Source organism: Mustela nivalis (assembly GCF_964662115.1).
Source record: "Mustela nivalis genome assembly, chromosome: 7".
NCBI classification, from domain to species: Eukaryota; Metazoa; Chordata; class Mammalia; order Carnivora; family Mustelidae; genus Mustela; species Mustela nivalis.
In genome coordinates, this window is record NC_139026.1 from 8865338 (window position 1) to 8884933 (window position 19596).

The 19596-nt window shown below is 57.4% G+C and overlaps 1 protein-coding gene across 1 annotated transcript; it reads right to left on the bottom strand.

Annotated features, from left to right (window-relative positions):
* Positions 1 to 6303: 6303 nt before the first annotated feature.
* Positions 6304 to 10572, bottom strand: LOC309868883 (DNA dC->dU-editing enzyme APOBEC-3G-like; the record flags this gene model as incomplete). Its single annotated transcript, XM_082739025.1, has 5 exons — positions 6304 to 6553; positions 6834 to 6949; positions 7405 to 7684; positions 9039 to 9183; positions 10544 to 10572. 5 exons carry the CDS (start codon positions 10570 to 10572, stop codon positions 6542 to 6544), a joined length of 582 nt encoding a protein of 193 aa, XP_082595151.1. The 3' UTR covers positions 6304 to 6541.
* Between the last annotated feature and the right edge of the window lie 9024 nt (positions 10573 to 19596).

Below are 19596 nucleotides of genomic sequence, written 5' to 3' on the forward strand. Positions count from 1 at the left end.
TGGGTGCTCTGACTGAGTTCTGCATCAGGCTCTAGGGAGTCTTCCTCTCTCTCTGTCCCCCCACCCCACTCTTTCTCTCTCTCTCTCTCTCAAATAAAAATAAATAAAATCATCAAAAAGAAAAGAAAATGGTAACCCCCATGTTCTTTATCTTTTCTTTTTAATAATTTTTTTTTAGTATAGTTGAAGTCCTATACTCTTTAAATCTTTCTTGGTTTGAGTATTTGTTTACTACCAGTTTAATTATGATTTTTGCATCTATGTTTATAAATAAATATGGCTATTATTTAAATTTATATGTACTATATGTAATATACATATAAAATCACAAGCACAGTACGAAGGTGCGTACGCGAGTTGTCTTTCCGCAATGCCGGCTTTATTCAGTCATAAAGCAAGGTTAACGTAATTGTAAAGCAAGTTCAGGATTCAAAACTCAATGGCATTTCATATGCATTTAACTTGACTCCATACGTGTCACACCAAGCAAAGCACAAGACAAGGTTACACAACACACAAGATACAAGGGTTAAGAAGTTAATGAACCAAACTCGAAGCCGGTCTGCGGGAACACAGTTGAGATGAGTTCTCCATCCAGTCCAGGTCAGCTCTTGGCACTTGCTGCTTACTATGGTTAAGCAGTGGAGGATCTGTGTTACGTTCAGAGATCGATTGGGCAGAGACTTTGGCCATAGTTGCCTTTTTGATGCAGCCAGTTGTAGAAGGATCTGCATCTGAAGAGATGGACAGTTCATGACAGTTCGTTTTAAAACTCCTTTGGAGTTTAATCAGCCTTTGCCCTTTGGTCTGTTGGTTATCGGTGCTGGGTGCTGTCAACCTGTGCTGGTTTCGGGGATATTTGTTCTTATCTGCAGTGCCTTTGGCTGCCTACATCACTGCTTGACATGAGTCACGGCTTGACCCAAGCGACTTCATCTTGCTCTCTACAGAGCTGTCTTGCTCTATATTCCCAGAGGTGGGATTGCTAGATCATATGGAACGCACAAGGACTTCTTACGGGACTCTGACTTTATGCCATTGTAGGGGCAGGTTAAGCAGTGTCGGTAAGGTGTTCTCTTCACGTCTGGTGTGTAGCAGACATGAAGCCCCTGGGACAAGCACTTTGGGATGGGACGGTGGATGTAGAGTGTGAGAGAGCAAAGACAAACTAGAACCTAAAGGATGAGCTGTAGAGCTCGAGAGGATGGGCAGAAACCCATTTCCTTGTTCTTGGTCCTGACTTTAGTGGTCTGGGTGTCCTGTGGGGTCCTGTTAAAAACAAACCTCCACTGAGTAAATTTGAAGATCTAATTGGCTTCATTAAATGCTTCATCCCCCCTAGCAAGTAGAGATGCTCTGAGGCATTGTACCACTGAGGGTTTTCACAGGTAGAGTATCGAACAAGGAAGTTGGTAGCAAAACAAAAAAAGGGTTGTTTCAGGCCCGGACATCTTCTTTTTGTGGGGGAGGGCTTTTATCAAGCGGGTGACTTGATAAAAGTAGGGCTTTTATCAAGCAGATGACTTCACTAGTGTTGATTACAAAATTTCAGATTGACTGTTAAGAGGTCACATTTTTAGGATGGATTGAGCCTGCAATGGAATCGTGGCTTCTTGTCATGGGGAGCAACCGACTCTATTTTGTGCTTGTTTTTTGTTTCTTAACACTTCCTTTGCCACAGAGCTAGCAAACTCGCCTCGCTCCAGGGTGGGAGAACCCCAAGAAGGATGCGGGGACGTTTGTTACAGCTGTGGTTTCACACTAAAGAGGTGAGTCAATTCAGCACCTCAACACAGGAGCCTGTTAGGAAAGCCTGCTTCTTCAGAGCGTCCCACTCCATTGGCCAGACTAACCACTCTCATGGCCCACCCTTATCTAACACTACTGTAAGGAGAATTAGGGTAAATGTAGTTCAGCCTGGCCAAGTCCATGCATCAGCGCTGCTGCAGGGAGGCAAAAACATGAGAATGCATTTGGGATTACCCGGAACCTACAGAATTGACAATTCAACAATATAGAGCCTTCTGAGCCATGAACATGGTATAGCTTTCCGTTTTTTTTTTTTTTTTTAACGTCTTCTTTGCTTTTTATTAGTTCCGTTTTGTAGCTTTCAGTGTATGGATCTAAGACACTTTCGCAAGATGATGTTTAGTGTTGTTTTCAGAGACAGATTTCTATTAATAATAGCAAACCCTCCTATCATGTTTATCATAGGTCCGGTACTCTTCATAATACATGTAGATATAAATATAAAGAAATTCATTTAAGCCTCACAAACACCTAGGTGAAAGTTCTCTTATTATTCCAATTTATATGCCTATAATTTGGCTAAGGAACTTGCCAGATGTCATAATCCAGTAAGTGGTAGGGGCAGGATTGGAACTCAGGCAGCTGGCTTCCAGAATCTCTCCTCCCGCCACTACTCTATACTGCTGGGTAACAGCTGCTGGTGTTCACACAATGGCACAGAAAATCAAGACTGATGCTCTGTGAATGTAAGACTTGAATCTTCAGGTCTGTTGAACTAGTTCTATGCATTAATTTTATAACACAGCAAGATCTCTCTCCCTCAATCGCTGTGGTGGCAGGGAGGGACATCTTCATCTCTATCTTACATTATTCTAAATTTCTGAAGATTTACAGATTTTTTTTCGAATGAGGCTGTGAAACATTATCAGTGAGCAGGGAAGCCACTAGAAGGCTGGTAGAGCCCCCTATTAGCAAAATAAAGAGAAGGAAAAAGGTGGATAGGATTTCCCTTGAAAAGAATCTAAAGCAAAGACCTCACATTTAACTCCTCCCTGGTAGTCAGGGAGTATACAGAAGGACCAACACCAGAGCCCCTATCTGATTGGAAAATATCAAAGAGACTAACTGAATGCGTCCATGAGGGGTATTCTGGGGAAGGAGCAGAGCTCTGGCGAAGCTCAGCTTGGATGGCTTCAGTTCCTCTTACACCCCTTACTTTATGGCCTCCTGAGCTCTGTCACAGTCTCCTGCCTGCAGCCAGGGCCCATGACAACAGAGCTGATAAAGGAAGTGTCTCGTGCTCATTGAATGGAATATTCTGCAGCTGGGAGAACTGAAGATCTACAACCACGAGAAACAGGTCACCCCTCAAGGGTTGGGCGGCATGGGCAGGAGGCACGGAAGAAGAGAATTTCTTCTTACTCAACCCATTACAAGATGCTTGGGTGTTTTACTAGATGCCAACCCTATTAATTTTTTTTTTCAAAATATATACAAGGATGGGTTCCTAATGAGTTTTCTTGTGGTGGTAAGTAATACACCCCATGACAATATTAAGGAGTCCTCCTTTTAGGGTCCCCAACTGAAAGGCAACCAGAGTTGCGGAGCCAAGGACAGAATGGGCAGTGGGATGTGACAGAGCCTCCATCCATGGTGTCCATAGGTGCATGCTTTTTCCCAAGATGGACTGAGCTGGGCATCTGAGGGCAAGTGGGCTGTGGCTGTCACTCCAGTAGCACCTGGACATCAATGTGAGGAGCAAAGGATGCTGTTTCCTCCTTTAAAAGAGCAAGGATGCAAAGACGTACTCCGAATTCTAATGAGGAGCCCAGAACGACACCCGGACAAAGGGACACAGTAGGGCATCATCTGTCTACAGTGAGCCAGGCATGTAGCTCAGGGTCCAAGGTGGCATCTCAAAGAAGGGCTTTTTCAGGCCATGGTCATGCAAGGTGACTCATGCCAGGACTTCTTGGAGAGGAAAGTTCCAGAGGGTCAAAGACAAAACTAAAGGCCTTAATTCATGCTGGATCTAAGAGAGATAAAGAAAAGTCATGTCTAATAGTCAGAGGGGAGGCTTCAAGGGAAGGAGAGGCAACCATGACGGGCAAGAGGAGAAACTGGCGTGGGAGAGAAGAACCAGGGTCAGAGAGGAAGATAAAACACTCCGGGCAAATGGAGAGAAGCAACGGATCCACGAGAAAAAAGATGGAAGGAGGCAGGGAGAGAGGGAGGGAGATACCGAGGAAGGCAGGGAGGGCCACAGGAACAAGTGACTGACCAGGGACAGTGAGCTCAGCTGACGTGAGCACAGGGACTAGAAAGAGGCAGCAGGAGCCTGGGGGGAAGGAAAACCGACAGAAAGGAGCATCTCCCCCAAAGGGAGGAAGGGCCACTGAGTGGACAAATGGGAAGGAGCAGGGGGATGGGCCCAGTCGTCCCGTCCCTGGACCCTTCCTGCACCGTGGGGCAGGCCAGGCCGGGGCTCGGGGGTCTCCCTAGGGTCCCTGAGTCCTCCCGGCATCCTGTGAGCTCTGTGGTGGGAGAGGAGACAGGTACCTTCCCTGCAGGGAGCAGAAGCCGCCCTGCCACACAAACCCCCTGTCTGCGTCCTCGCCCCCACAGGGACTCTGTAATTCTCTCCAGGGACCCTGCCCCCACACTCACCACAGGCCAGAATCCTCCCCCTGGGGGCTGGCTGAGCTCTCCCCAGCACCCTTGCCAGACCGCTGAGCCCCAAAAGCTCCACCCCACCGTGCCACCCCCCACGCCGGGTCCCAGCCCCTGTCCATCTGCGGCAATGACCCGAGGTAGGGTCCTGCCTGCAAAGTCCTCAGGCAGGGCTGTCTGTGCTCAAGTTAGGAACGTAGGCCTTCAGGGCACATTCGGAACCAGGACTCTGGGAAATGGCCCATGGGAACCGGCAGCCCCTGTGTGCTCCCAGCTACCCCAGAATGTTCTCCAAGCACGTGTGCCCCATTTCCACATGGCGAGATTCCCGCCCACAGGGAAGGCAAGTCTGGTGCACCACTTCCAGTGAAACTCCAGTGTCACTAAACAGCACCCAGGAGCCCCGCCTCAGGGACCCACCACGGCGGGACCCAGGGAGGCAAGGCCGGGCCAGGCAGCGTCCTGCCCTCAAGGAGTTCACAGTCTGAGGCAGACAGGGGAGGACCCGGGACCCCACCTCTCCATCCCACAGATCCCATTCTGTCTGCCCGTGGACCCCGCAATCTGGACTTGGCCCTGCAGCCGAGGGGACGACTCAGGACAGGGGACCCTTCCTCGTCTGTGCCCATCGCGCGCCGCCAGCACAGACTGTGTTGCACATGCTGGGAGGACAGGTATGGGGTTGGGAAGGGCCCCGCCAGCTGCACTTTCTCCCCGCCCATTGGGCGTGTCTTGGCCTGTCCCCGCCTGGTGCCTGGCTGTGGAGGATGTCCCTGGGAAGCCCGTTGGCCACCACTGGCCCGTTGCATGGCTGGAAACATAGGTAAGTCTTGTGACACCCGTGTCCTGTCTGAGAGAGAGAAAGTTTTCTAGGGGCATCTGGCGGGGGTGGGCAGGACAAAGGAAGGTGCGGAGGGTTTTCCGGGATTGAGGGTGGTGCTTTTTCCTCTCTGTGTCTCCAACCAGTGGGACCAGCCTGGGAAGCTTTGGTGGCATTTGCCAGTGGCCCCTGGGCTGCCCAGCCCTGAATTCAGCTGGTCCATAAGGGCACATCTCGTGCTTTTCTTTGTTGGAGTTGGGGACACGGTCACCCCTGAGACCCAGGGGCTGCCTCCTCACTTCCTCAGGCCCCCTATGTGTGATGACTGTCCCCAGGGCCCCCACCTCAGATCACTGATCCTCTGTCCACATGGCCCTGACAGGGGCGCACGGTGGTGAGGACGGACTGCGGACTTGCTCTGGGCCTCAGGAAGGCCTCGTGCACACCCACCCGCGGCCAGGCCTCCCCTCAGGGAGTGTGGACACCACGGAGAGCAAGGGGAGGGAGACCCTGGCCTGTGGGGGTCCTGCCCTGCTGTGTGTCTTGTGTGAGCCCCAACAGGGGACTCTGCCCCAGGTGCCCTGTGTCAGGAAGGGGCAGAGCTCAGCTGCTGAGCAGGGAAGCCCCTCCCTCTGGCTTCCTCCCCAGGGCAGCCCAGGGGTGAGGACTGGAGAACCTCCCACCGCCCCAAACCTCAGGTGTGCGGGTCCCTCCCCAGTATTTAGATTCCTTCTTTCTATTCTCTTGCAGCAAGGCTGTCATTTCAAATCAGTGTCCCTGACAATAGGATTGGTTGGCAGGGGGGACGGTTTCTGATTTCTAGAACCCTCCACCCCCAGCAAGTCATGCTTAGCAGATTCTTCTCCCAACAGAGGGAGTTGGTGTGATTCCGCTGAAGGGCCCCCCATGAAGGGAGAGGTATCTGCCTGTGGCTCTCTGGACTCGGGACACGTTTCCAGAGAAAACCTTTGGTCGAAGATCCTTGACATTGACGTTCAGATCTCGGCATTTGAAATCAATTCGTCACTTCTCTAAATGCGGAAAACTCTTCTGACAGCGATGAGTATGATCTTAACCCGTATATTTGAACTTAAGGTAGATTTTCCAGGACAAGTAAATCTACTCAGATTTTTCTTTCAAGAGGACTTCTTCTGGGCTCATGGCCTTTTGCTGGTTTCTGTGCCGTGGATCGATCTGGAGGGTGGTGGAGAGCAGCTCTGCATGGCTTGGGAGGAAGTGTTTTATTCTCCTGGTCACAGAGGCCTCCCCTGCGTGGTCTTTGGTGAGACTGAAGTCCATCCTTCAGGCTTCCTGCTGAGGGAGGAGACCGGGGACTTGCATGGCACAGGCGGGCAGTGAGACAGGTGGGCGGGGGCAACAGAGAAGGGGTCTGGCAGCCCCAGAGATGGGGAAGGGAGGGGGCCCCAGGGGGTGAGGGAGCAGAGGAATCTCTCCAAGGGGGCAGGAGGGGTGGCATAGCCCCAGGATGGAGCAGGTAACCCAGTGGAGGCTGTGAGAGGGGCAGGGAGAGGCCAGGCAGTGGAGCGGAGGGAGGAGGGCAGGGGAGGTGGCAGGGAGGGGGGAGGCACCTCACCTGGAGAATGCGATGCAGGGTCTCAGAGAATTTCTGACTCTCCTTGTCCAGACCCTCCCAGGGCTGGAAACTTCTTCCCTGGTGGAACACGAAGGTGTCCCAGCAGTGCTCAAACTCTGCAGAGGGGCCGGAGAGGGATGTGAGCTCTGCTCTGGGAAGGCCTGGGCGCCCCCTCAGGTCTGACTCTCAATGACAGGCTGTGTCCCTCCTAGCTATACCCCTGCTCTCTCCCCTCTGGGGGACTCCCTGAACCCCCCAACCCCGGGACTCTGTCTTCAGGCTGGAACCTCAGCCAGCCTGGCCTCCCTTCTTCCTGCAAACCCCAGTCTCCCTGGCATGCCCACCCACCATTCCCCCCTGCCCTTCTGCACACACCTGTCCTGCGCTGACCTCTCTCTTCTCAGCGACCCTGCTGTCCTCTGCTGTCCAGGCACCCTAGCCTCCCCTCCGCAGCCAGCCCACAGGGGGACCCCTAGGGACACTACTCTTGTCCTCCCCCATAGCACCCCCCCCAGGCCTCTCCCTACCGTCCCCCCACCACCCCTGTGCCCTGCAGGAGGCCCACACTGACCCCTGGCGGTCATGATGGCGATGCTGGCCCCAGCCCTCTTCAGGGTGCGCAGCCCCTGCTCATACTGTCCCAGGCTGTAGATGCGGGAGGCATAGAGGTTCAGGCTCACGTGGCTATTGTCCCCCAGAAACTCAGCCATACGCTGGGCACAATCAGCACAGGGGCTCCAGGAGAGAAAGCAGGTGACCCTGTACTGGTGTTCCGGGTCCAGGTTCCAGGACTGGATCTGCTCTAGCAGGAAGGACTCCGCATGGCGGGAGAGCTTGGGGTCCCGGTCACTCTGGGCGCACAAGAGGCAGGAAAGGCTTCTGTCATTGGTGGTGAACACGGGGGAGGGGGCACCAGGGAGAGGCAGGGAGGTCCTGGCCTCAGGCACAAGATGCAGGGGGAGCCCTTCTCAGCAGGAGCCGAATGGGATCTCCCTGCAGTGTTCCCAGGCTCCAGGCTCCCCCCCACTGGCTGACAGGCCCACTAGGGCACGTTCCCAGGGTCCGGTGAGCGACGGAGCACCTTGCGTCTGCCTCTGTCGCTCGGGCTCTGCATCCTGCTCTACCTGCTGGGCCTTCTTCAGATTCTTGAGATTTCACTTATCATGGGATTTGCCTCAAGTTTGACTTTGAAAAGATTGCATTACATTACGTTTCAGCGTGACCACGGAGTTTCTATGTTTGTGCCCAAGGAAGGGGCTTCAGGACCCTCACCTAGCGGGGCCGTGCAGACAGCAGCAGAAGAGCCCCCGGAAAGGGAAAGGGGGACCAGGGGAGCTCCGAGTTCCCTGGCCTGGTGCCCTGGCAGTGGAGGCTTCCTCCAGGCAGGGATCCAGCCCTGTCTTCACCCACCGCCACCGAGCCCCACTCCCACCTTGGCACCAGCGCTCCTGCAAGCTTCTGCCCTGGCCCTCAGCCTGTGCTGAGCCCATGGGTGACACAGAAGGGCTCACTCTGCAGGGAGGAATGGGGAAGGGGCACCCAGCCGACAGGCGCCTGGGCATGGGCTGAAAGTCATTGTCGGGGCTCACAGAGCTGTGGAGATGGGTGCAACCTGTCCAGGGAGCGATTGCCAGCCCGGGACCTGGAGCAAGTCAGGTCAGCGGCGCAAACTCAAAGATCTGGGCAGAGTGGATGGGGACTTGGGGACCGAGGGGGGCTCCCTGGGCGATGCTGGAGTGGGGAGCAGTGCCCTGGGCAGGATCTCCAGCAGTGGGCTGGGGTCCTGCCAGGGCCCCTGCTGGTGAGCAGGGGGAGCGTCGAGAGCCAACGGATCTCAGGTTCTGTGGCCGGCAGCCGCCCTAGGCAGGGGCCAGGGAAAAAGCTGACCCCTTGTCCAGAAGCCTTTTCGCCTGTCCTAACCCTTTTTCAGAGGCACAGCAGTTGGGGTGGGGGGTGGAAGGAGGGTCATTCGGTGACAAGAGGAGGTGGTGCCCGTCCCTGGGACAGTGTGACTGCTTTCTGACGTGTGGCTCCAAGCCAGAAACCACAGCAGAAACAGTCCCCACCTGACACTAGGCTGAGGGGTGGCCGTTGTGGGGACCGAAGGGGAAATATTGATGAGACCCGCTTAGGTCCAGAACGTTCTACCGCAAACATCCCAGGATGGGGAGACCGAGTGAGCTGCGGTCCGGCTGGACTGGTCACCTTATTGCGCAGGACGCCCTTGTCCTGGCCCGGAGGAATCCCGGATCCTTGATCGGGATGCTCGACCTCGTAGCACAGGTAGGTCCTGTGTGTCCATTTATCATTGGGGAAGTCGTTGTTGAAGGTGTCCTCGTCCAGCAGCTGCCTGTGGACAAAAGGGTGGGGGAGGGTTGACGATGTGGCCTCTCCTTGGAGTATGGAGAGCCCTTTGCTGAGAGATGTTTGGCACAGACGAGAGATTTTACTTTAAAAGTGAAGATACTGGGGCACCTGGGTGGCTCAGTGGGTTGAGCCGCTGCCTTCGGCTCAGGTCATGATCTCAGGGTCCTGGGATCAAGTCCCACATCGGGCTCTCTGCTCAGCAGGGAGCCTGCTTCCTACTCTCTCCCTGCCTGCCTCTCCATCTATTTGTGATTTCTGTCTGTCAAATAAATAAATAAACTCTTTAAAAAAAAAAAAAAGTGAACATACTCAGGGTGCCTGGGTGGCTCAGTGGGTTAAGCCTCTGCCTTTGGCTCCAGTCATGATCCCAAAGTCATGGAATTAAGCCCCGCATCGGGCTCTCTGCTCAGCAGGGAGCTTGCTCCCCCCACCCCTCTGCCTGCCTCTTTGCCCACTTGTGATCTTTCTGTCAAATAAATAAATAAAATAGTTTTTTTAAAAAAACACTGAAGATACTCAATCTTTAAACAACTCAATTCGTTCTTACAGTCTCCTTTCTTTTGCTGGTATCCTATACCCTTTCCCCTGCAGCCCACATTCTGGCCAGACTCACAGAGGATGGGCTTCCACTGGCTCTGCTGGATCCACCCAGCCTCCCTCTGGGACACCTTCTGGGATCTCCCGAGGGGGCCTGCTCCGTGATCTGTCAGGGGACCTTCAGGAGTCCCCCAGGGCGCTCAGACCCTCTGCTGGGTCCTCTCCCTCTGCCCGTGGTAGGCTCTCATCCCATCTCCTGGCCTCGCTGTCCATCCTTGTCCCCGAGGAGCTACTCCCCTGCATGGAGGGACAACCTGGGGCTTTCCCCTTTGGTTCAAGGTTGGCCCACACAGTGCGCAGCAGGCCCACACACACCCGTGCAGGACCACTGCCAAAAAGAGGACCCAGGAGCCTCGACTTCTTAAATAGCCGTGGGATTTTCCCTAAGGATGAAAATACCAAAGCCCTTTGCAGGCCCAAAATCTTAAAGCTGAAAGGGACCTCCTGACCCTCTGCTCAGAGGGATCCCCCAGCAGGAAGCATAGACTCCCAAGGGCATTGGAGGGAGCCAAGGATGGGGACCTTCAGGGACCATTCCCCAGGAGCCCAGGCAAGACCGGTTGGACAAGCAGACTGGGCATCGGCAGACGGGCCTCGGTGGGCGCGGCATGGGCCAGCAGGAACAGGCAAGGAAGAGCAGAGACCCCAAGAGACCCAAGAGGAGACCTAGTGGGAGTGGAATGTCCCCATCCAGCAGCCCCAAGGAGGAGCTCAGGAGCAGAGGGGATGCAGGGGGCTGGGGTTACCTGTCCTGGGCCTCTGTGCCGGCATCCATGTCTCGGTCCCTTCACCACGTCTGGCTCTGTGTCTGCGACTTCTCTGTCTTGTCACACCTATGCCGTGCTCTCAGGGTGTTCATCAAGGACCCAGGCGCCTTATAAGCCATCAGAGCTCCTGGAAGTAGCTGAGCTGGCATGACTGGGACACACCCCTTCCTAGACTCGGGCTATTCATGCCACCCTCATGGGTATTGACGAAGGAGGAACTTCTCTGCCAGCGGTCACATCCCTAAGTCCTCAGGGTCAAGTTAGGTTTTGGTTTCTCTGCTCTGACAAAGGCCCTACCTGGAAGCCTCGAGGAGTGACCGAGGGCAGATGGGGTCCAGGAAGAGTTGGGTCCCTCTGGGCAGCAGGACCCAGCATGGCAGGAAGTGAGAGGACAGGTGTCCGGGCCTGGAGGAAGGTCCTGGCCCAGGACACAGTGCCCCAGAGGGAAGGCTCCTGGGGAGCCCCACCCTGGGTCGCCCTCAGCAGCCAGCAGGGGTAGGGGCTGGCCCAGGCTCCCCTGGACCAGCTGGGGGAGACCCCTGCACTCACTTGCACACAACAGGGACGGGTGTGGCTGGGAGCTTCTGGTCTGAGAGCCTCAGCAGAGCCTTCAGCCCTGCACCTGCCAAGGGAGGATGACAAACCCGGCTGAGCTGCCCTCAGGAGCCCAGCACCCAGTGGAGGTTGGCAAACTGGCCGTGGGGCACTTGTACCCCGTTACCTGCAGGGGAAAGAGAGGCTCCCAGAGGGAATGGGACGTGGCCAGGACCGCACAAGTGTGGAAGGATGCAGCGCTGTTGGGGGGATACAGGCCTCCAAAAGGGCAGTTCTCTTGCTCTGGGGTTGCCCTCAGGACCACGAGGAATGAGGGGGAATTTGCATTCCCGCCCTGAGCAGGTCCCGGAGTCCCAGCTGGCCTTGCGTCCCCTTGGTCGGCCCCTCTGTCCCACCGAGTCCCCCATTCTGGCTTCCCCTAGAACCCACAGTCCTGGCCCAGGGCCGCCCCTCCCTGGGGGATGTGTCTGTCCTGGGGTTACCTGGGACAACTGGGGCCTGACTCACAGCCTCTGCCTGCACCGAGAGCCGCCGGGCTCGTCCCCCTCCCAGGCCGGATCTCATCCTGACGCTGGGAACCTCGACACCGTGTCCCCTCCTTCTCGGGCGGGCATCCCTGGTCCCAGAGAGATGGGAGGCTGCCCTCCCCGTATCTGCACTGAGGTTCCTCCCCTGTCCTCTATCCTCTAGACTCAGTCCCCTCTAGCCTTGATACGGTGCCCGGGGGGCCTAGGTGGTCTCCAGCACTCTTGCCCAGGACTCATATTTCCCAGGTCCTAGCCTCTGCACACAGCAGACCCGCACACCCAGCCGTCTCCGGGCCTCATGACCTGGAGCCCTCATCCCTACCTGGACTGGGGCTGCAGAGGCCAGATGTGGGCCCCTGAGGATTTCCCCGAGCCAGTCCCTAGCTCTCGCCTTCCGTGGTGGGGTGGATGGGGGGATGTGACCCTGAGGAGACCAGGCTTTCCTCGAGAACCCTCCGAAGTCTCTCCAGGTCCTCACCCTGCTGGGATGATCTCTACTGGTTCCCGCACACCCTAAGTTTCCTTGGAGGGACCCCTGTGCACTAAGGCCCATACTGGGGGCAGACGGTGTCTCTAGGAGTACGGGGTCCTGCTGCACAAGCCCCTGGCCCTTGGTGGCCCTCGGAGGGCAGGGCCTTCCTACATCTGCCCTGCCTTCCCGGGGGCACCAGTGAGTAGCTGCAGCACCCATGTCTCTCTGGGCTGAGCCTGCATCACTGGCTCTCCTGGCCAAAGGTGCCCCTTCAACCATGCTGCCACATTTGGCGGGGAGACCATTGGGGGCCCCGTGGCAGGGAGGGCACGTTGATCCTGCCTCCCCGGGGGCAGACTCCCTACTAGGCTTGCTCCTCTGGCAACAGCTCTGAGGCCTCCAGTTCTGGAAAATCCCCTGGTACCCCATCCTTCCCGGATCCCCTGACCCCAGGCTGTCCTGACCCCCCACCCTCATTGGGTGCTGCCCGCTGCCACCTGGCTGCCTGCTCAGAGCCAGACAAGACCGGCCCCATGTGTCTCCATGTGGGGAAGTCGCCTTTGCAATAAGGCGACCAGAACACGGGCAGAAAGAGGATCCGTGTCCTGGGAATGCCAGAGGGACAACGTGGGGAACAAGGTATTTTTCTTCTCCCGAAGCTTCTGTCTTGAGTCACCTGTCTGAGTCTGGGCGATGAGGGCCAGGAGCTAGAGGGGACACTGCGTGGGAGTGGGTGGACCTCCCCTCTCGGTTCTCATGCCCCGGTCCTTCCAGAAGGACCCCTGCCCCGGCATCCTCCCACCACCTCCCTAACCCCCCGTAGCTGGAGCAGAGAGGCGCAGCAGAGGCGCAGGGACTAGTGTGGTCCCGGGCCCGAGCTCCCCGAGGCCAGGGGAGACCATGCTTGGGTAAAGGCCACAGCGGAGCCTGGTGGTGAACTCTGGGTCCAGGAGTCGTGCTCGACACCCCGGATGTGGCCATGACCTGAAAACATGCAGGCGGCTTTCTTCGGTCCCCGAGGCTACAAACAAGAGCAGGGCAATCGTGTCCCCCACGGGAATGACCGCCCCCTCCCGCAAGTGTGCCTCTGACCACTGAGTGAACCTGTGAAACGATCCCTACAGGAATCCTGCTGAAATTCTCCCTCAAAGCGCGCCAGGGTCCCAGAAGGGAAGGGAGGACCTGGGTCCCTTGTGAGAGCAGATGTGTGCCCACCCCAAACCCCGGGCAGGGGCAGGCCATGCCAGGACTTCTCCTGTTCCCCTGTCAGGAAAACTGAGAACAAGGCGGTCTGCCCCGGCGGAGCTGAGACTGGGATCCCAGACACAGACTGAAGCCAGAGGGCCCCGGGGAGGGTGCACGCACCCCTGCTCAGTCTGAGTCTCTCTGGGACTTGGGGCATGGAAGGTCCCGTTCGTGCCTGGACCCCAGGCCAGGCTGCTCTGGCTGAGGTCCCAATCCTGTCTCCTTGCGGATGGCCCCCAAACCCTATAGCCAGGGGCGAGGACAGACTGCCCTTGCCCTGCCCAGGACGGGGTAGCGTTCCCGGGCTGTGTCATGTCCTCTTTCCAGCTCCTCTGGTCGTCCCTGGCTCATGGGCAAAGTTCTGGGACTGGGGTCCGGAGATGACAGGGTCCTGGGGTGACAGGGCCCTGGGCTAGGGACAGGTCTTCCTGGAACCTACCCTCTGAAGACACTGGCTGTGGGGACCTTCCTCCTGTGGAGACTCTGTCCTCTACCTGGATTGCCCCCTCTGCCCTGAGTGAATGCATTGTGGATTTTTTGGTGATTTGCTTCTAGCAACAGAAGTAAGGATGGTGTCAGAGCCCAGAAAACAAAACCAAAAGAGTGATTTCATGATGAGTTTCTTTCAACAACTACCCTTTGAAAAGTTTCAACATTCTGACATTGGTCTGAGCCCAGATAGACACTTGGGTGTGTCTGGTAATCCCGGGCTGGTTCCCTTTCGTCATGTCCGGTCTCGTAGGATTATCGGTGCTGGATCATGGTGTTTTGGGAGATTTGCTGAGGCACAGGTGAATGCGACGCCAGGTTTCGTCATAGCAGTGTGTCCTGAAGTTCCAGGGATATCGGCAGGAGGGACCCACTGAACGTGAGGTATATGCAAAGTTCACGGCCTGGAGACAGAGGTCGATGTCCGGCCTCCCCTCAGCCTGGGAGAAGGACCTCACTGGTGTGAGCCACACCCCAGTGTCCCTTTCCCTTTTCCCCACAGCGCATTCTCCCTGCTCAGAATCCTGTTTCTGCCCCTGGCTATCCATGCCTGCTCCGGGCCTCCTCCTGGACTGGGCTGGAGTCCTGGCTCTGCTCTGCCCTCGGACCCTCAGCCCAGAAGCTCGCGGGGCAACTGACTGGTAATATTGGGATTGTTCACTTGACCATCATATACCTGTTGCAGAGAGACACAGGTGTTCAGGCGGGAAAAGGCTATGGATGCGCCCAGCATACCCAGTTTCTGCCATTCCCAAGACACACGGAACCCTGTGGGGCCCTCCACTGCCCACCTCTGAGTTCTCCGAGGAAGGCGTCTGGAGGCTGTTTCTGTTTCAGGCTCTGACAACCTGAGCCTTCTGGAAAGCTGGGGCAGTCGCCTGGTCTGGGCCAGAGCGGCTGTCCCTCCCTTCTCTGACGACCCCTCGTCCTCGGGATAGAGACGTAGGCCTTGGGGCTGTGAGCTCCTGGGTCCTTTCCTCGATCTTCCCCCCTCCTTTTCCTGTGCCTACTGTTGTGTTCTGCATGCCCGTGTGTGTGTGTGCGTGTGTGTGTGTGTGTGTGTACATACTTTGGGGGTGACAGGAGGTTCCATGGTGGGAAGTAGGGGTCTGGCCTCCATCCTGGGCTCTCAGGAGAGACGAATCACCAAAATGTAACTGACACGCCGTCTAGGCATTTTCTCGGCTCTGAACGAGAGCTCCCTCCCGGGCTCCTGTCTCTGTCGCACGGAAATATCCATTTTATAAAGTCGGGGATGCTGTCAGAACTCAGGCCCCCCACTCCCCCAGCTCAGCCCTTCATGTTTGTTTTCCGCTATTCTCCTCCGCGACCAGAGGGTTGCGCAACACCAGGCTCCATGTCTCATCCCAGGACGAGAGAGAGGGCAGGGCCAGCCCAACACCCTGGCGCCGGCTGGGAAACCGTGGTTCCCGAATGTGAATGTGGCCCGAGAGAGGCCCCTCGTTTACGGTTCCTAGTGGTGCTCCATTTGGAGACCCTGTTTGTCCTTCTCCTTTCTGAGCCCTCCTACTTACCAGCCCCTTCTTTGGGGTGTCCCCCACGCAAGCCCCTTACCCTCCTCTCTCTCCACACCCTCCTCTCCGGCGCTGGCCACGCCGCTCGCCTCTGCGGATGCTCCTCACTTGCAGCCCAGTTCCCCACACCCCCCTCTAGTCTCCTGGCTGGACCCTCCCTCCTGTGGTCCCGCAGGTGTCCCTCCTATGGGGTCTCTGTAGGGATGTTTGACAGAAGAGGCTGGACTTCACGCTGAGCGCTGACTTCTCCATGCTCAGGGGCCTCGGGCTTCTCCCCGGAAACACGGGGATTTTGTCAGCGAAGGACCATGGGGATGGCTGTGGCAGTTAAATGACCAACCAAATGTCAAATGCTTTAGACTATGTCTGAGATCATTATTCCTCAACAAATGATGATGTTATTTTAAAAAAATGGAGCGGTTATCCTTGTTTAATAACTCATTCAATTCACCCACATCCCTCCGTCCTCTGCCCCCTCCAGCTCATACCCGAGCAGCCCCATAGGGTATACACGGCGGGGGGCAGGGTGAGCTGTGGCTTCAGCACAGCGCTCACCCTGAGACTCAGGATGGAGCCAGTTCCTGGGGAAGGAGCAGGGGAAAGGATGGGGTGTCCAGGGACATGCCCAGAGAGGGCCCAGGGGGAAAGGAGCAGCCACCAAGAGACAGAACCACCAAGAAGGAGAGCTCAGACTCCGTCCCAGAGCAGGTGCTCAGAACTGAGACAGACCTAGTGCAGGAGTCACAGAGGGGTTCAGGATGTTGCTTAATTGCTGGGTCTGTCCCCAGGGCCAGTGGCACTGCTTCCTGGCTCTGAGACCACAGGCTTATGCTGGATTTGAGCTCCTGGTTTCACCAGGCTGTCCTGGGAACTCAGGCGTCTCATATATACAAACACATGTGAGACCTGGCACACAGCAGTGCCTGGGCAGCTGCCCTGAATCACAGATAAACACACACACACACACACACACACACAGAGTGATATAAAAAAAAGGGAACTTCCTTGGGGTTCTGAGACACACCCAAATCATTCTCACCAAGGCAGGAAAGCAGAGGATGTCAACACTTCCCAAGGGGTACTTGTTGGAAGAAAGTCATCATGAAATCACTGTTTAGGTTTTGTTTTCTGGGCTCTGACACCATCCTTACTTCAGTCAGGAGAAGCAAATCACCAAAAAATCCCCAATGCATTCACTCAGGGCAGACGGGGCAATCCCGGTAGAGGACAGAGTCTCCACAGGAGGAAGGTCCCCACAGCCAGTGTCTTCAGAGGGTAGGTTCCAGGAAGACCTGTCCCTAGCCCAGGGCCCTGTCACCCCAGGACCCTGTCATCTCCGGACCCCAGTCCCAGAACTTTGCCCATGAGCCAGGGACGACCAGAGGAGCTGGAAAGAGGACATGACACAGCCCGGGAACGCTACCCCGTCCTAGGCAGGGCAAGGGCAGTCTGTCCTCGCCCCTGGCTATAGGGTTTGGGGGCCATCCGCAAGGAGACAGGATTGGGACCTCAGCCAGAGCAGCCTGGCCTGGGGTCCAGGCACGAACGGGACCTTCCATGCCCCAAGTCCCAGAGAGACTCAGACTGAGCAGGGGTGCGTGCACCCTCCCCGGGGCCCTCTGGCTTCAGTCTGTGTCTGGGATCCCAGTCTCAGCTCCGCCGGGGCAGACCGCCTTGTTCTCAGTTTTCCTGACAGGGGAACAGGAGAAGTCCTGGCATGGCCTGCCCCTGCCCGCGGTTTGGGGTGAGCACACATCTGCTCTCACAAGGGACCCAGGTCCTCCCTTCCCTTCTGGGACCCTGGCGCGCTTTGAGGGAGAATTTCAGCAGGATTCCTGTAGGGATCGTTTCACAGGTTCACTCAGTGGTCAGAGGCACACTTGCGGGAGGGAGCGGTCATTCCCGTGGGGGACACGATTGCCCTGCTCTTGTTTGTAGCCTCGGGGACCGAAGAAAGCCGCCTGCATGTTTTCAGGTCATGGCCACATCCGGGGTGTCGAGCACGACTCCTGGACCCAGAGTTCACCACCAGGCTCCGCTGTGGCCTTTACCCAAGCATGGTCTCCCCTGGCCTCGGGGAGCTCGGGCCCGGGACCACACTAGTCCCTGCGCCTCTGCTGCGCCAGGGAGTCCAGCTACGGGGGGTTAGGGAGGTGGTGGGAGGATGCCGGGGCAGGGGTCCTTCTGGAAGGACCGGGGCATGAGAACCGAGAGGGGAGGTCCACCCACTCCCACGCAGTGTCCCCTCTAGCTCCTGGCCCTCATCGCCCAGACTCAAGTGACTCAAAACCTTGTTCCCCACGTTGTCCCTCTGGCATTCCCAGGACACGGATCCTCTTTCTGCCCGTGTTCTGGTCGCCTTATTGCAAAGGCGACTTCCCCACATGGAGACGCATGGGGCCGGTCTTGTCTGGCTCTGAGCAGGCAGCCAGGTGGCAGCGGGCAGCACCCAATGAGGGTGGGGGGGTCAGGACAGCCTGGGGTCAGGGGATCCGGGAAGGATGGGGTACCAGGGGATTTTCCAGAACTGGAGGCCTCAGAGCTGCTGCCAGAGGAGCAAGCCTAGTAGGGAGTCTGTCCCCGGGGAGGCAGGATCAACGTGCCCTCCCTGCCACGGGGCCCCCAATGGTCTCCCCGCCAAACGTGGCAGCATGGTTGAAGGGGCACCTTTGGCCAGGAGAGCCAGTGATGCAGGCTCAGCCCAGAGAGACATGGGTGCTGCAGCTACTCACTGGTGCCCCCGGGAAGGTAGGGCAGATGTAGGAAGGCCCTGCCCTCTGAGGGCCACCAAGGGCCAGGGGCTTGTGCAGCAGGACCCCGTACTCCTAGAGACACCGTCTGCCCCCAGTATGGGCCTTAGTGCACAGGGGTCCCTCCAAGGAAACTTAGGGTGTGCGGGAATCAGTAGAGATCATCCCAGCAGGGTGAGGGCCTGGAGAGACTTCAGAGGGTTCTCGAGGAAAGCCTGGTCTCCTCAGGCTCACATTCCCCCTTCCACCCCACCACGGAAGGCGAGAGCTAGGGACTGGCTCGGGGAAATCCTCAGGGGCCCACGTCTGGCCTCTGCAGCCCCAGTCCAGGTGGGGATGAGGGCTCCAGGTCAGGAGGGCCGGAGACGGCTGGGTGTGCAGGTCTGCTGTGTGCAGAGGCTAGGACCTGGGAAATATGAGTCCTGGGCGAGAGTGCCGGAGACCACCTAGGCCCCCCGGGCACCGTATCAAGGCTAGAGGGGACTGAGTCTAGAGGATAGAGGACAGGGGAGGAACCTCAGTGCAGGTACGGGGAGGGCAGCCTCCCATCTCTCTGGGACCAGGGATGCCCGCCCGAGAAGGAGGGGACACGGTGTTGATGTTCCCAGCGTCAGGATGAGATTCGGCCTGGGAGGGGGACGAGCCCGGCGGCTCTCGGTGCAGGCAGAGGCTGTGAGTCAGGCCCCAGTTGTCCCAGGTAACCCCAGGACAGACACATCCCCCAGGGAGGGGCGGCCCTGGGCCAGGACTGTGGGTTCTAGGGGAAGCCAGAATGGGGGACTCGGTGGGACAGAGGGGCCGGCCAAGGGGACGCAAGGCCAGCTGGGACTCCGGGACCTGCTCAGGGCGGGAATGCAAATTCCCCCTCATTCCTCGTGGTCCTGAGGGCAACCCCAGAGCAAGAGAACTGCCCTTTTGGAGGCCTGTATCCCCCCAACAGCGCTGCATCCTTCCACACTTGTGCGGTCCTGGCCACGTCCCATTCCCTCTGGGAGCCTCTCTTTCCCCTGCAGGTAACGGGGTACAAGTGCCCCACGGCCAGTTTGCCATCCTCCACTGGGTGTTTGGCTCCTGAGGGCAGCTCAGCCGGGTTTGTCATCCTCCCTTGGCAGGTGCAGGGCTGAAGGCTCTGCTGAGGCTCTCAGACCATAAGCTCCCGGCCACACCCGCCCCTGTTGTGTGCAAGTGTGTGCAGGGGTCTCCCCCAGCTGGTCCAGGGGAGCCTGGGCCAGGCCCTGCCCCTGCTGGCTGCTGAGGGCGACCCAGGGTGGGGCTCCCCAGGAGCCTTCCCTCTGGGGCACTGTGTCCTGGGCCAGGACCTTCCTCCAGGCCCGGACACCTGTCCTCTCACTTCCTGCCGTGCTGGGCCCTGCTGCCCAGAGAAACCCAACTCTCCCTGGACCCCATCCGCCCTCGGTCACTCCTCGAGGCTTCCAGGTAGGGCCTTTGTCAGAGCAGA